Genomic DNA, 17,414 nt, shown 5'->3' with positions numbered 1-17,414 from the left:
TTGTATTCTTTTTTCGAGTGTGATAGAAAAGAAAGCCATTACGGTCTTTAATTATATCTCTATTTTGCACAGTGTTTTCTCATCTTTTAAACCAACGTGATAATAGACCCATATCAACTTTTTTCTCTAAGTTCTTCACAACTTTTTTTTAATGAGCTTCATCCTGTAAAAAATGTAGTAAAACATCATTAGATGAAAAATGTCAACTATAACAAAATATATCAGTACATACTATTGTTAGATAATGAATAAAAAATATATGAAGAATTTCTATTCTATCCTTTTTCCATTTTATTTCATTTTTAAAATCTGTCACATGCCCCATACATGTTCCTCAACTCATTTCTAATTCCCTTATAGAATAATACTTTTATATTCTGTTACACTTCCTGACTTTTCTAATTACCTTCCACTACATTTTGGCAGGTTAGGGCTCCATAAACTGCATTATTTGAACTCAACAGTAATCTTCTGAATGAATACACATTAAATATGTATTTTCTTTCCTCATGCATACACAGAAAAAAAAAGGTCAATATGCCACAAATCACCAAACATACAAATAAACAAAATCTCAAGTACACACACAACTTGTTTCCATTTAATTCCATTGTAATAGAAATACAGCGCACACTGTTCATTTCCCTTCCTCTCCTCGGATCCGCCTGCGTAGGAGGAGGTCCGAGTCGGAGATGACCAACGACTAGCAATCCCACGGGTCGATGATAGTGTAAGTGATGAGGTACAGCAGCAAGACGAACGGCCGGAGGAGATAAGGATGGGTTCACCTGCAGTGAGCCCCTCCGGCATCAGACCGCCGACTCCACCGACTGAGCTCGAACATCCGAGGGTGAAGGTGGTGCGAGCGAGCCAGAAATTCATAATTCTTCTTGAGATAAAGAGGACAGTGTGAGCCGCAGTTAAAAATACAGGGCTGAATAAAAGGAGGCAAGAAAGATGGACTGCGAGCCCGAGGACGACATCACCAAGATATATGAATACCTCGTATACTGTAACCTCATAAGGCTGAAGAAATATGGAGACAAATTAAAACATCAAAGTATTTGTTGATGCAGGCTGATAGCAAAACCTCTCTGAGAACACGCAGCAGCTCGGGGTTTGAGGATAAAATCACATCAACATAAGCTTATCCTCCTCAGTGGAGAACGTTAATGAAATTTGTCAAAGCACACTCGGCCTCGCCTCCAAACACGGCGCCTCGTCGTCGTAAACAAGCGGTGATTGAACGCGGCTTTTAATTCTACAACGATTCAGAGAAGGATTAAAAATAATTTACTATGTTTAATTACACCGTGAGATTTGATTGTACAAATAAAATTAAACAAAAGGAGGATGTAGGATTTTGTGAAATCCAAAAAGTCCCCTTTGAGGGTTTGATGAGAAGAACAACGCCACATGACACCGCGTCTAAATGCTAATAGTTAGCTTAACTTAGCACCAAGACAGTGGGAAACCGCTAGTCCAGAAACTTCTTGGAGTCTTGTAGCCCTTTTTTTAATTTCAATTCAGTTTTATTTGTATGTCGTGTCCGGGCCCACCCAACGATTCCCACCATGAGCAAGCACTTGGCAATAAAAATAAAAAAAACCTGCACTTTAAAAGGCAGAGACTTTGAGCAAAACCAGGCTCTGTTGGTGGGCGGCCATCTGCCCCGACCGGCTGGGTTCCAGAGAGAAAGAGAGAAGGCAGAAACTTTGTATTTCACACAGATTAAACCAACGGGTGGTAACAAGGTGCTGGATTTTATCACCTGCGGGCAGAACTCGCTGTTTCCCCCGTTTCCAGTCTTTGTGCTAAGCTAAGCTAAGCTTTACCTCACAGATGTGACGCCGTTATTCATCTTATCTAACTATAGGCCAAAAAAAAATGCAAGAAACTAAAATGTATATCGCACTAGTAGAGCTATTATTTTGCAGTAGAAACTAAGGGAATAAACACACATTTTAATTTCGACATTGAATGCACCACGGCAGATTCCCGGTGGAGAGGCGAGGAGCTTGGGATGGCGGGGACGGTTGTAAAGACGGTTCCAGCTGGAGACCAAACCACATGCTGGGGGAAATCCTTGCACTGGCCAGGACATGCTGGCAGACTTATAACTCAGCTGACCTGGAAAACACTGCAGCAGCTCTCCTCTGGAGAGCGTTTCTACGGTTACGCATCTCAAACAAAACCAGCCTCCAGAAACACGCTGATGGGTTCATGGTTTCTCAAAGCTTTAAAACGTATTCTTCTAATCTTTTTTTGTCATCCTCTATTTAATGAATGGTTGCTGCTGATGAAAAGGAAAACTGTGGTCTCAGCTCTTGCATTTTTTTTTTCCCCCGCACAAGAATCTCTCCATTCCTGTTTACGGAAAAAAACGAGGTTCGACATCCATTGTTGTGGTTTTTTTATTGCTGGCATCAAAATGTAAATGGCATTCAGTTTCATCAACAAGATAATGCAATGGGTTAAGGGCAGTTAATCTTTGAATAATTGACCAAAAAGTATTGGTGCACGCACACGCACACACACACACACACACACACACACACACACTAACACACACCTGCCTTTAGATTCCCGGCAGTAAAAGCTATGAATAATGGATCTTAGTTTTCCCCGGCCTGAGGGAGAAGCTTTTAAACATAATTTGTTGCTTTAATTTATTTACACAACCTGGCAACCCTGGCCCTCAGGCTACAGTAGGTGCATTACACAGCATTAAACCACCCTGGGAGGGTCACACATGCACACATGTTCACACACATACCAAGCAAATTATTCTTGTGTCTTTGGTGCAGATTCCATCTCTGAGACAAGAGATTTTATCATAATGCACCAAAACCATTATTCTCCAAGTACGACGCATGTCAGAAGTTCAGTTTCATCTTGGGAAACTTTTTGTTGTTGTTGTTTACTCAGCTGATGGTGGGGTATTGACTCGTTCCTTCTCATTGGAGTATAGTGACATCAGTCAGGTGAGATGCCTGCAGAGCCCAGAGGATAACCATAGAGAGAAATATCTGCTGCTGTAGCATCAGACTGCAGAGCTTCATCAGGCTGTAAGACTCCTGAATTCATCCACCGCCATGAAAAAAGATGCCTTTGGGTTTTTCTGCCGGAGCCGGTGTCCCATACAAGAGACTACAATATGACTTATGTTTCAGGGTTAGGTTCAGGGTTGTTGTAAGGGTTAGGGTTAAGGTTTTGTTAGGTTTTGGTTTAGGTTCAGGGTTGTTGTTAGGGTTAAGGTTGGGGTTGGGGTTAATTCCTCTTTTTATTTCGGCTGTATCTCCAGAACGGTACGTCGTAGAGACACGGGCTAAAGACTGGTGTGTTCAGAATCGTCAGAGAAGGAGAAGATGGTGGATCATTCAGGGGGGGCATTAGCTCAGGAGGTAGAACGGGTTGGCTGGTAAGAGCAAGATTGCTGGTTCGATCCCCGGCTCCTATAGCTGAGTGCCTGGTGTCCCTGAGCAAGACGCCGTTGACTCCGCCGTCGGTGTGTCAGTGTGTGAATGTGTGTGTGAATGGGTGAATGTCAGTCATTTCCTGTAAATCGCTTTGGATGAAAGCACTATATAAATGAGGATCATTTACCATTCACAACCACAGGACTTTCACCCAGGAGACTGCGGTTTGTGTCCTGTGTGAACCAACCACTTTTACCATTTTGTGTTTTTGCTGCATTTTTGTCTTTTTATTCTTTTTTTTTGCCAATTCCGTAGTAAACCAAACCATGTTCTTTTTGTTATTAAACCTGACCAAGTGGTTCTGTTTCAATTTAAAACAATAAACCGCATGTTTCAAACGGTTAAAATCTGTCACCGTAATCCGGGTTAAAATATTGTTTCCCCCTTCGAAACATAACTGCGAGTGCAGCTTAGTCGTAACGTTATTCTGTAGACAAGAGACGGAAACTTTCATTGTTCAAGCCTGTGTCGTAGAATGAAAATGAATGAACCTTGAACACGCTTGCTCAAGTACACATGAAAACGAGTTGATTCCCTTCCGTCTGCGGACTAAAACCGATTAAACTCTGATTACGAGATCTGACAAGCTGATGCCAACGCCACTTAATGCCAATTTAGCTGTGTATGTAGCATGTAGCGTGCAGTGCGTATAGCCCAAATGCAGTTTGCAAGCTGTCACTTAAAAAGTGTCGGTATCTGTCAGTAATGGGGAACGTTATAAACCCGGAACAGCAGCTGCTCTTGTGTTGTTGGGGTTTTTTTTCACTGCAGGTGTCAGAAACAGCAAGTTTGATTTGATTTGAAGTTTGACGATGTATTAAATGTTCAGTGTTTTATAATCACTGTACAAAAATAGATGGCATCTGTTAATACCTGCTATAAAAACCGCAGTTTAAGGAATAATGTGGATGACAGGTGATGAAAGAGAAAGTTACAAAACTTTCCTGGAGGCTGCACTAATGATCCAGCACACTTCTTCGTCTTCGTCTTCTTCTCGAGGGTTGCCAGATTTAGTTCTTAACCCCTCCCCTGCGCTGACAGGATCAGACAGCAGCAGCTGCGGAGGGTTAGTTGGGATGCCAGGTCCAAACTGTCGCTACAGCGGTGTAACATATGTTCAGTTTAATGTATAAGGGAATGTGTGTGTGTGTGTGTGTGTGTGTGTGTGTGTGTGAGCTCTGTGATTCTCCTGACACCCAGCAACACAGCTGTCAGCACTTGATAATATGTTGTTCATGATTTTTCATCCTCAACGGCACAGAAAGTAAAACATTTTTTCACATATATATATCGTGAAACCCACAAGAGTCTAATTATGTTTTGATTTGAGACGGCAGCCTTTTTTTTTTTAACGTCTGATACCTTCCATCCCAGGGCGTCCTAGTAAATCCTAAAACAGATTTGGGGGATCAGCAGTGCCACCAACCTCTGATTACACTCGCCACATGATGGGTTTCGTGTTGTCAAATGTCCAGAGTGTGTTTCCAGCGCTCGGCCCCGTTATCCCGCCAAGGAAAGATCATAATCACGACAAGCCGTTTATTGGACATGCGTCTTCAGATCGGCCGCCGTTCATTCTTGATTGGAGAGTAGAAATAAAACACTGAACAGCCAATATTTGACTGGATTGTGAGTTTGCAGGCGTTTACATGCTGTGTTACAAACATATTGAACCCTTCTTGAAACTAGGACTTTATTTTGAAATCTGACAGGTGATTGGTTAAACCAAACCTGTCAAAGATGATAAGTGACTCTTGTTCAATCCGGTTCATTCATTAAATGAAAATGAACATTTCATTGTCACATTCAAGCCGTGCTAGCGGTTGCCAGCTACTATCCGGTGCTTGGGGAACAGTTAGAGGGTGTTTTGGTGTGTTGCTCAAGGGCACTCCTGCAGCGCCCAGGAGGCAAACTGGCATCTTGCCAGCTATGCCAGCCTAGATTCTGCACGTGGTGCAAGGGGACTCGAATGGGTTCCCGAGCCAAGTCCTGCACAGACTGAGCTACAGGCAGGATAATGATGGAATAGTTGGACATGTTTGAGTTAGATAAGAAAGCCGATGCCACTAATGTTTGTTTGCTAAATGCTAGCCTTTATGCTAATCCCAGCTCTATATTTACCATATGAGTGTGTTTTCCAAAATGTCAAAGTGTCTCTTTAAAGGGACTGAACTATTTGTGAATGCCAGTTTTGAGTGTGTGTGCTGGAATGGTGATTGAAGAATTAGAGTAATATGTTGCTTTTGAGAAAAACTGAATATTACATATTTTTCTTCAAATGGTTTCTGTGTTGTAGCCTACCATTATTATTATTATTATTATTATTATAGGATTTGACACTACTTTGGTGCAATCCTTGTCGTTAATTATAATTTCCCTGCCAACAATCCTTGAGCTGTATATCAATAGTTTGGTGGATCCATTTTTAATCTTCTCTCAGCTGAATTTAATGTCGTAGTTCAATCTTTTTAAAAGCCCAAACAAAACCCGGCACGGCACTGTATTCCTCTATCTTACAGGAAAATGGAATAATAACACAGATATCAAACTATTTAGCATTATACCCCCCCCCCCCTCCCCTCCCCCATTACAAGTCCTTGTAGGCTGTTGTTTGCAAAATGAGAAGAATATTAAATTTTGCTTGTGAGGTTTGTCAACTTGAGAGCTCTTCTTCTTCTTCTTCTTCTTCTTCTTCTTCTTCTTCTTCTGCGAAAAAAAAGGTAATCTCTTTCTCCACGCTGCTGTCATGATCAAACGGATCACACTCCCGTGACTGTCACACGCAGCAACCCACACAGACGCCGCGAATGCACCCCGACACGCGTGTGCACGCACCGACAAACACACACACACACACACACACACACACACACACACACACACACCTCTTGGGCGTGCACACTGCGACTTACATTCACACACACAAAGCAAACCTCACTATTGAAGTGTTTTCTTTAAGGAGCTTGCTTCATGCCTTGAAGATGCCAGAATGGACACACACACACACACACGCTCTAATACTCAAAGGAGCAGCACAGCAGAATCCAACAAGAGTGAATAATCAGTGGAAAGCTCCCACGCCATTTGAGACTGCATAGAGAGCAGAAATTATTTCGTTTTCTATCATTTAGATGTTTTTTTTGTAGCCGTCCCACGCGGAGCCTTGTAACTCTCAGGCCCTTTTAATTCTCATTTACTTGAAATAAATGACAATAGCGTGGCTCCAAATGTGTTTTTCCAAAATGTGCTGAGAGTGTTCAGTATTTCCACAAACGTCGGATCTCTTTGAAGGAGGATTTTATTCACCAGAGAGGCATTTCGGCGATCTGAAGTCGGCAGCTAAGCCACAGAAAATATGAGACGAATACAGAAGGTGGTTGCGTGTCGGTGGTTGTTTCATGGTGCCGTAGCGCCGAGGCCTGTTTTTTTGTTCTAAAGATGTTGCAGCAGCACAGTTTATACCGCCGATGTGCTGCGGCAGGTTTTTGCAGTCTATCAGAGACCACCACCACCTCCTCCTCCCTCGCAAGGGACTCTACCCAACCCTCCTTTCATGCTTTAGTCATGCTGCTGCAACATCCCTCCTGGCTCCACTCCCAAAGCACTCTTTAGCCCTTACATCCAGGATTCTCCCCCCCACCACACACACACACACACACACACACACACACACACACACACACACAGTCCTTGCACTGGGCCTGTTTGCATCAAATACAAAACTCTGTTGCTCAAACCTCCGGGCCACAATCTAGTGGCGCAGGTCGGGCCTGTGATCTGCATTCTGTCGTTGGCTGACACTTAGCTTTGCCCTCCCTGCGGCAGGCTGGTTATCACTCCCTTCACTCCCCCCTTCACTCCCCCCCTCTCTCTCTTAAAGGTGGAATAACTGTTCTCCAGGCAGATCCGCAGAGTCACTCCGTTTCCCTCATAGCCCCCAAACCTGTCTCTTCAATACATATATCACCTCACTTTTTTTACATCTCCATATATATATATATATATATATTTATATGTGCATTTGTGTCCGTGGTGGTTTGTAAAAGAGAAGAAAAAAAATCTACACTGACAGGTTCCAACTGAACTCATTTAGCTCTCCCTCCTTTCCCGGTGACTTCAATCAAGAGGGAGAAAAGAAAGAGTGTTTCTCTCCACTCCTCCTGAGAGCAGGTGAGTGAATGCTGCAGGATCAGCGTGAACCAAAGAAGCAAGCATGAGAAAGAGCCAGATCCTATACGAGTACGATAAACACTGCAGGCTACAGAGTGTAACATTCTCTTTGTGTTCTGCCAGAAGAAGTTAATGAAGGCTAGAAGGACATAATAGTAATTTAAATAAAGCACAAAACATCAGATTACTCTTAGTAGGCTTTTATTTTGAAATGTTCTTTGCGGCTACATAAATAGCTCAAAGTGTTTTGTTGCAAGAACTCTATAAGGAATCTGTGATGTCATCAATATGTTGGTTTATGACCAAATCCCTGCAACACGATTGGTGCTAATTAGCCACTGTTAGCGATGGTAACCATTAGCATGTTGTCGTCGGGAGCATTTTATCACGCTGGCGTTGGAATGCTGCAGAATGAATAATACAACATAATTGAAAAGTATTACTGTATTGTGAATTAGATGGAGTATAAATGACCCCCCCCTGTTTGACAGCGACTCGCTGAGCGAAGGGAAAGGCGTTTGCTATTTAATCAAAAAAGTGTCACATTAATTCAGACAAATTCAAGCAATCTAGTTTTCTAATAAAGCTGTCATATTTGCATCCGGTGACTTACACTCACCATCGTTTTAGATTAATTCCCGTCACAACCTTTTGATTTATGAATGCATAATAAGTGAGGACAATGTCTGTGAGCAACTGTGTGTGTGTGTGTGTGTGTGTGTGTGTGTGTGTGTGTGTGTGTGTGTGTGTGTGTGAGAATGTGTCTACAGAATCCTGACTTTTAATCTAACATGTTGCCTGTGCCTCGGTGAGAGTGAAAAAAAATCACATTTCGCGATAATTGAGCGCGTTAAGAGAGGAAGATGAGTGAAGGAGGGGGAGGGGTTGCATCATCGCCTCCCTGTGTCGCTCCTTATCTCCACGCCGCTCGCATCAAAGGGCCGAGTGACATGACGGCGTCTTCTTCCTCCTCCACTTGACTTTGTCTCTTCCATTTCCAAGTGTCTAACACCCAAAGGTCAACATCTGCTCTTTCCGGTATGCAGACGTGGGAACGGGCATTATTTTCCTGTCATTTTTGTGTTTTTGGTAGCTGTGTGCAGCTCTAATTTGCATAACTGAAGAGAAGTTGAAAACACCACATTTTGGATTATCTTTCCGATTTATTTTGCGATAAATGACAATAGAGCAGAATTCCTCCAGTAAAGTAAAAGTTATGGACGCCATGGTTCCATTTCTATCTCCTTTAGCTCCGGTTGTCCTGCACCACCTCTCCAAAGGAATCCAACCATCCGTCATCTTATCCTGTATTCAGGGTCGCGGGGGGGCTGGAGCCGATCCCAGCTGTCATTGGGCGAAGGCAGGGTTCACCTGGACAGGTAACCAGTCTATCACAGGGCCGACATGTAGAGACAAACAACCATTCACGCTCACATTCACACCTACGGGCAATTTAGAGTCATCAATGAACCTATCCCCATCCTGCATGTCTTTGGACTGTGGGAGGAAGCCGGAGAACCCGGAGAGAACCCACGCTTACACCGGGAGAACATGCAAACTCCACACAGAAGGAATCGAACCCGGGACCCTCTCGCTGTGAGGCCACAGTGCTACCCACTACACCACCTCTCCAAAGGAATATCATTAGATACACATTCGCCCCTTCTGTTTCATTATTTGCCTCCGCTGCCGTTGAGTAAAGTGACTAAAGTGCACACAGAGGGCTCCTCCACGACGCATCATATAATCTTCTTCTCGTGACTCAATCCAAACCAAACAACAAGGCCGATATCTTTGATCATACTGTCGACTTTCTGAGCTGATCCGCAAACCTTTTCCGCCGCCTTCAATTTGCTTTTGTGTTTACTTTTGTGTCGCATCATCCAGAATCAACTCGCCGCAGTTAGATAATAGACGATGGAGCGGATAGAGGACGTGATATTAGCTGAACAAACAAACAGCAGACGGATCTGCTCCCACATGCACACGTCGGCTGTTTAAGCTTTAGTTTAAAAGACACAGATGTTGATTACGGCAACAGCTTTTTACAATGTTTTACCTGTCTGAACCAAAAATTTAGGATATCACCTGTTTTAGCCTCCAGTATGTTTTACATTGACTTTAACATTTGATTTATTACTTCAATGCTCTTTTTTATTACTGACCTTTACTGTAAAAACCTTAAGTCTCTTCTTTAAACAGACTTTTATCAGAGAACCTTTCCTGATTTTACCCACATTCTTTATTTATTTACCCAATGTTTAATATATTGAAATGTTTTGTCGATTTTATCATTTGTTTATTGTCTTTTGTCGCCTTGTGTGAAGCATTTTGTAATCTCCCATTATTAGTATCTATCTATCTATCTATCTATCTATCTATCTATCTATCTATCTATCTATCTATCTATCTATCTATCTATCTATCTATCTATCTATCTATCTATCTATCTATCTATCTATCTATCTATCTATCTATCTACCTACCTACCTACCTACCTACCTACCTACCTACCTACCTACCTACCTATCTATCTATCTATCTATCTATCTATCTATCTATCTATCTATCTATCTATCTATCTATCTATCTATCTATCTATCTATCTATCTATCTATCTATCTATCTATCTATCTATCTATCTATCTCTGTCTGTCTGTCTGTCTGTCTGTCTGTCTGTCTGTCTGTCTGTCTGTCTGTCTGTCTGTCTGTCTATCTATCTATCTATCTATCTATCTATCTATCTATCTATCTATCTATCTATCTATCTATCTATCGATATTTTGTTCTGGGGGCTTTTATTGTGAAGCATTTCTGTTTTTTTTAAATAAATCTCTTCCTTCTTACTCAGAATCAACATGTTTGTAATCTTGATGCTGGTAAACGACATCAGTAAGTCGGACTGAGAGACATCTGTCTATGTTAACGGTTGGCTCCGACCGTAAATCTGCCGATGGACTGCAGAGCTGATCTCCAAATCAGGCTGGAGGCCAAACCGTCCCCTGAACCTTCCCTCTGAACGTCCATGCGTCGTTTTTCTGAGTAAAACAGATGGACCTCTGATATCTGATTACCATCTTCTGGACAGTTTATGCCACTGCCACCGCTGAACCAACAGTTGGATCACAAACATGTTTTATTTCATAATGTTTTCAAGCTGAAAGTGTCAAAACACTTTGGCTGCAGACATCGCAAATACACCTTCAACCTTACCATTGTCATTATTCATTTTTCTGTTCTGCTTGAAGGTGCCACTGAAGGGGCTTCAAACACTGAATATCATATCAAAACCATCTGGAGCAGTCACACATTCCCACTGTCTCCAACTGACTTGCATGTCATTACACAGAGAGCGCTACATTACGCAGTCAGATCCGCATAAAACCAGGGTTTTTTTTTTCTGCTGTCATGCAGGAGGGAGACTAAGCGGAGCCACTGGGTGTTGTCGGCCCCCTGCAGAAAGGCACAAGGCAGAGAAAAAGAAAAAAACATTTCACCTGCTGTCAGCGTCTGAGACAAGCCTCGGCTTCCAGCAACCTGCAGAGATACTGAGGCTGAGTGACACTGGACGCAACAGACAAACACGTCGGATTTGGTGCCTTGGCTTTTCTTGATTTCTCTGCTCTCTGCACTCAATCGGTGACTGTAAGATAGATAGATAGATAGATAGATAGGTAGGTAGGTAGATAGATAGATAGATAGATAGATAGATAGATAGATAGATAGATAGATAGATAGATAGATAGATAGATAGATAGATAGATAGATAGATTTGGTTGATTGCTGTTTAGATGTTAATGTCACTGAAGGTGACGTGGCAGTGAATTATCTGAGCAGCAGGTCAAGATTTTGCATGGTGGTATAATGAAAGCTGTGCAGTGCTGCCCCCTGCCTGTAGACGTGAACATGACGCGCTACTGAAACAGCTGGAAGGATCTATGGTGACAAAGACCTGAGACTGATCCCCATCGAAGGGACGAGACTTTTGATTTGATATAGATGATCAGTATCATAGTTTGCTGTGTGTCTTCATTGTTTTGTATCCATATGCATAGACCAAGCATGTTTTATGCAAAAAAAAAATATACATATATATTTATATATGTAGCCCAATGAACAACACAGTACATGTGGTATACAATCCTGTTTCCACTAAGCTCCAATAAAATGTGTATTTAATGGAGTGGATGTCAAGTGGTTAACAGACAGCTCCATAATGGAGAGTCTGGTCTATGATTGACAAACCCTGTGTGTTTTCACACGTGGTACCAGTGAGCAGGAGTGTGGGAGGCTCCTGTCCAGACAGACAGGAATAAGCAGCAGGTGAGACAGGACGAGGGAGGTAATTAACCGCAGCGCTGGAGTAGAAAGTAAATCTGAGGAAAATTGACATAATTATAGATGCGGCGGATTTCTGGCTCTTGTGGGGGTTTATTATGGAGAAGCAGCTGAGAGGAATGGTTTTATTGAGCAAGCGGAGGAGTTCAGCGTGAGTCCACTAGGTGGCGGTAATGCAAGCATTCCGGAGCCGGCATTAAAAACACGAAGTAGAAGAAGATCTGTTTTTAAGTTTCACTTTCTGTTCACTGTAAACGGGGCGATTGTGACGAACGAGCTGGGCTGTTTTTATTTATATGTTGGTGAAATCAATTAAAGCTAACTTCAGCGGATGCAAATCGACCAAATTCAATGTCAAGATTTGGTCTTTCGTTTCCAGGTTTCTCTTTCTTTTCGTCCTCCACTCCTTCAGGTTCGTATCCTCTTCTTTTATAATCCAGCAACAGAAGAGAAACTACAAGAAGACATAATGTCTGTCTTCTCTTTCCACAGGAGAAGCCATGTCACTGTTAATGAAGGAAATAAGGCACAGCAGCCAAGCAGCTGCGGACGTGTTGAAAGGTAAGTCATCGTGTTCCATTAAACACAATGACAGTATGAAGCTGTGACGTTGGTGCAGGTCTGAAATGTGAAATAGGTTTCCCACACCTCCTGTGAAATTATAGTTTTAGTAGTTTAAAACATGAAACTGAGTATAATTTATTTCAGGCTCCCTGACATGGATGGGTGGATATAGGATTGAATTGCACATAATAATAATAATAATAATAATAATAATAATAATAATAATAATAATAATAAAAAACTCACAGTAATCGATCGTGGTGATTTTCCATTATTAGGATTATTGTAAATATTGTTAAAAGTGACAAAGCCACCATTATTTTGTGATTCAAAAATATATAGTTTAAATGTATTAACCTGTATTTATGCAGAATGTGATTCATGATCCATCTTATTTAAAGCTATGGTCTAAAAAAAAAAATCCATTCAGTCTATCAGCCGTAGGCCTGCATAGAAATTGACCAATGGGAGCCATTGCTCCCGAAGGCTCCCATTGGCTCGTACCCTCCATCCAATCCCCTCGTCTCCCCTGCTCCTCGTCATCCCGCCTCGATTTTCAGAATGTAGACCATAGCTTTAAGAAGAATCCATTGTTCACTATAAAGGATGTTGTGGACATTTGGATGATTATTGTGATAATATCGTGAATCTCCATTATTTTTGTCCGGGATGATCGTGACGTGACATTTTCATATCGTAGGTTGACTAATGTTCAGTTCATGCTCGGTCCAGTAGCTCTAAGCATGTCATAGACGGCACCGTTCTTCAATCAGACGTCCACAGAGAGGAACGTATTGAGGTAAAACCTTGAAAATGTTGTTTTTGTCTGCAGGGGCAGATTTACACACCGACTCAGACCTCAGGGCGCTGACTCGGGAAGACCTGCACGAGCTGTTTCCTGGACACGAGAAGTTCAAACTGAGAAAGACCATCTATCAAATAATACACAAGCAGGTGAGCTAACAAGTTGGCATGAGATTAAGGAGGGATTTAAATCTGAATGAATAAAAACATGGAAACAAGTCGAACGCTCCATTGAAAACACTTGTTTCAGAAGCCATTTGATGAGCTCCTTAAAGGACTGAAGGACTTCATCCCACGTGAATCTTTGAAGGGTATGTACAGCTTTGCTTTGCTGTTACTTTCACATTTTTCAGCTATTTTGCTTTTCAAACACTCAAAATGTCCCGATTTCAACATTCACTCACAGATTGTCCTGAATTCAACGCTCATATGTCAGTCAGTGTGCCGTTGTCAAGGCCGTTGCTATGAAGCTCGCGGCTCCTCCTGACAGAATCAGTGAATATGCTAACATTTAACTGTCAAACAAAGTGGGTCTTTTTCTAAAGAGGATTCCTCCTCCCTTTGTAAATGACCCATTTTGAGATACAAAACACAATTGTTTCCATCTGCTCAGGTGCCGTTCATGGTGCTGAACTGCCCATGTACACTTAAGGGTCCCGGTTTGGTAATTATTATTATTACATTGTCATCCAGATTCTGCTCTGATCGTCTCTCTCTCTCTCTCCAGCTGCTCTAGCCACCAATGGCGTCCTGGTGGATTACCTCCACGTCCTGAAGGATATGAAGTCCCAAATGAACAATGTCCAGAGTTTCCTCGACGCTCACATCGCTGTTCTGCAGGAATTCAGCACAGATCAGAAACATCAAGAGTCCGCCACTCCCGTGGAGTCCCACGATGGCCAAGCTGACGGCCGTCCACAAGAAGGTGAATCTCACCGGCCGCCGCCTCACACTCTCATGTACGAGTAATATATGAGACTCCGTTATTATCATCATATTCTACTATTACAGACCCACTATTACTATCTACTATTCCCAGGTGCAGGTCCCTCCGACTCCACTGGTGGCCAACCACAAGGACTACAAAGTAAGTAACTTACTTCCTCTTCACATCAACGTGTAACATTTACCCAAATTACCACCTGTACTTTACTGGAACAATCCCTCCTTAATTTACTTGATATGTTTTAGTTTATTTTGGTTTTTGGGGGTCAATAGATGCATTTTGTCATTTTCTCAACAGGGTCTTTGTCAGGTGGAAGTAGCTCAGCTAGCGGTGGTCTAACGGAGTCCCTCTTTGACCATCCTTATGGCCGTCAACAAGGAGCACGAGGTGAATCTCTTCCACACTCTCATGACATGTTTTATGAGTTAGTATTCAGTTTGAGCTTCCTTTGATAACTCAAAACGAAGGTTTCTTTTAGAGGAGGTTTTTAAATGAAGTGTGTAAGAACATTTACACATGACTCTTTACCAGGTACCCCAGATTCAAGTGAGCCAATGGATCTCCTTACTAACCCCCCTGGTGGCTATCCACATGTACCACCAGGTAAATCTACTTTCTTCCATGACATAAGATTTTCTCTTATTAAGGCCCGTTAATGTGGTCCGTTTGGTTGAGTTCTCTCATCATGCAGGAATCTGAGTAATTGCATTGTGCTGTTATTCCTAACAGGGTTTCCGCCAGGTGGCACAAGTACCTCAGCTCTGGAGTCCCAATATGTCCAAAGTGACAGCCATCGAGGACGAGGTGAATCTCTTCCACAGTCTCATGACACGTTTAATGATTTAGCATTCAGTTTGAGCGTCCATAACCACTCAGAATGAAGGTCTCTCTGACAATAGGTTTTTAAATCATGTATTATTGAAGTCAGGAAGTACATTTGCACATTTTATGTTCGACTGTCTGACAGGTCCGGGTCCCTCCCATGCCGGTGGTCCAACGGTGCACCGTCCTGGTCCAAGCGGTGGCCGAACCCACAGACCACGAGGTAAATCTGACTTCCTTCCCCTTCACACTCTTCTATTACAATCAGGATGAGATGCGAGGAGAGGAACTGAGGAGATGATAGCCTAATTAAAAGCACCCAGTGTATGCTAATTAGACGCTCAGCAGTTAAATGTTAGGTTGTTGTCCCTCCAGGAGCCTCTTTGATGTGTTAGCTCTGCAAGCTAATGTGTCAGTATGGTATTCTAAAGAGGAGGGTTAACTAATAACCTTCCTTATAGCAATATTGTGCTCTATTTCGGTGTGATTATAGTGGGTCTTATTAAATGTTGTCCCTGTTGTTGAAAGTAGAGTTTCTAAAACTATGTTTTGAAAGCTTTATCTGGTTTTTCTGTGTCTCATGCACATCTTCTTTCTGCAGACTTGGCGTATCAGATGGTCGTCAGCGGTCAAACCTTTGGTACCCATCTGAAGCTGCTGGAGCAAGTGAAGGATCAAGTTCGGGGTCAGGTTAATCTCATTCAAAGGGATCAGGATTACAAGATCACTTTTGTCTTCTGCCCGATCAGTTCACGCATTGGGGCAGATGTTGAGGCAGCCATGACCACTATTAAAGGTAAGGGAATGTTTTTTCAGTCTTCATTTTGAATTACAAGGTTCTTTCTGACTGAATCATTATTATTTTGTCTCAGAATTGCCTTTGCAATTTATTTTTTCCCTCCTATTTCATTCTCCCTCCTCTCTTTTGTCCTCAGATGATAAACCTGTCATTCTGGTGTTGATGCATCACACGCGTGAGGTCAAGTTCACGCCATCTGGGAGAACATGGCCCGAAGATGCTAAAGTTGTGTTGTACGTCAACGTCTTCTACCACGAGACAATACGTGGATTAGTGAAGTGTGAACAGAATAACGCTGCCGTCTCTGAGATACGAAACAAATTACTGGAGTGCCAGAGTTCAGATGTTGCCAACAGCAGCATTTTTAATATTTTTAGCAGGCGGTAAACCAGTTAGTGGATTGGTTAGTATCCTTAGCAGTGTTGGGGTGATAGTATATCAGGAAATGAAATGGACAAAATTGATTGAGTTACCAATTGCAGAAAACATTATTTTATCCTTTGTGGTACAATCAGATCAGCCACTGATTGTGGTCTAATGGTGTTAGTGTTCATGTTAATCGTGGGTGTAAAAAGCTAAACGGAAAGTTTAAAAAAATATCTGTCAGATGTTCTAGATCTAAGAAAAAACATATTGAATTGAATATTTGAGCTGCCGTTGACCATCACACTTATGATAAAAGGCTTTTCCTGGAATCATATTTCCAAGTTCTATTCCCAGTTGCTACTGTTTCTGTAGTTATTATGACTTAAGTGATTAAATGGTGTCACCAAGCTCACTAACTGACCACTGTGTATATATTTAGGACATACTCAACAATTAATGTAAACAATGAAGATTTATTATGAACACAATGGTTGCTTTCAAGCTTGAATGTGTATTTTTGTTTTTCCCTTTACAGTAAATGTCGCAGAAAGTGTGACGATTAATATACCTAATACTTTCAATAAACTGTTGTGGGTGTATTTATATTGTCTGTGGCCCTTTCTTTGATGGCATCACATATTTATGAAGGTGATTCATCTTTTCAGCATAGATAGTGTAATTCACTTTGATTATATCATGAATTAGCTAATAGCTGAAATGTTAAGTGTTGAATTTTTGAACTAGGGCAAGTTCACGATGCTTTTATTCTGGAAAGCGATAAGCTATTTTATTCTGAAAAAGCCGACCGGAAGTTCGAGTATTGTTTACATACAGAAGCTGCTTCCAGTCGGCATCCAAAGTTGGAGTGTGCTGTGGAACTAAATATTATTTTCCCCTCAATTTCTTAGGATTTTTTTTTTCTGACAAAGACTTCCACCAGCTTTCTGTCCAAACGACACAATGACAAGTTACCAAAAATTATAATATCGCGCGTAATTAAATTAGCTGCACGTCCAGTTAGCTAGCATTTAGCTAGCTCAACAGATGTAGCGTTGACTTACTGCGGCATGGCAGTTTGATTCATTCCAACAGGTGTTGGGAATCTTGTTTCCAGAGTTTTCTCAGA

At 41.9% G+C, this 17,414-nt stretch overlaps 1 protein-coding gene across 3 annotated transcripts; it reads left to right on the top strand.

Moving 5' to 3' along the window:
* The first annotated feature begins 12,225 nt into the window (after positions 1-12,225).
* On the top strand, positions 12,226-16,887 carry LOC311026737 (uncharacterized protein). Of its 3 annotated transcripts, none has more exons than XM_084030434.1 (12): positions 12,226-12,399; positions 12,480-12,548; positions 13,384-13,505; positions 13,606-13,666; positions 14,083-14,280; positions 14,401-14,442; positions 14,599-14,688; positions 14,833-14,904; positions 15,031-15,105; positions 15,269-15,346; positions 15,725-15,919; positions 16,059-16,887. In XM_084030434.1, the coding sequence occupies exons 1-12, from the start codon at positions 12,339-12,341 to the stop codon at positions 16,307-16,309; spliced, it is 1,314 nt and encodes a 437-aa protein (XP_083886560.1). In that variant the 5' UTR covers positions 12,226-12,338; the 3' UTR covers positions 16,310-16,887. The 3 variants fall into 3 exon arrangements, with proteins under 3 accessions (XP_083886560.1, XP_083886561.1, XP_083886559.1); XM_084030435.1 differs by having other exon boundaries at positions 14,395-14,442; positions 14,611-14,688; XM_084030433.1 differs by having other exon boundaries at positions 14,395-14,442.
* The last annotated feature ends 527 nt before the right edge of the window (positions 16,888-17,414 follow it).

This window comes from Eutrigla gurnardus (assembly GCF_963514095.1).
Source record: "Eutrigla gurnardus genome assembly, chromosome: 16".
In the NCBI taxonomy this organism is placed as follows: domain Eukaryota; kingdom Metazoa; phylum Chordata; class Actinopteri; order Perciformes; family Triglidae; genus Eutrigla; species Eutrigla gurnardus.
The sequence above is the reverse complement of the archived record's forward strand: the minus strand, read 5'-3'. Positions and strand labels throughout refer to the sequence as shown.

Excerpts from the sequence above, each read along its gene's own strand:
- LOC311026737 (XM_084030433.1), top strand. The coding sequence starts at position 12,339 with ATGTCAAGATTTGGTCTTTCGTTTCCAGGTTTCTCTTTCTTTTCGTCC. Across the intron at positions 14,905-15,030 it reads CTATCCACATGTACCACCAG|GGTTTCCGCCAGGTGGCACA; the intron begins GTAAATCTACTT and ends TATTCCTAACAG. Across the intron at positions 15,106-15,268 it reads TGACAGCCATCGAGGACGAG|GTCCGGGTCCCTCCCATGCC; the intron begins GTGAATCTCTTC and ends ACTGTCTGACAG.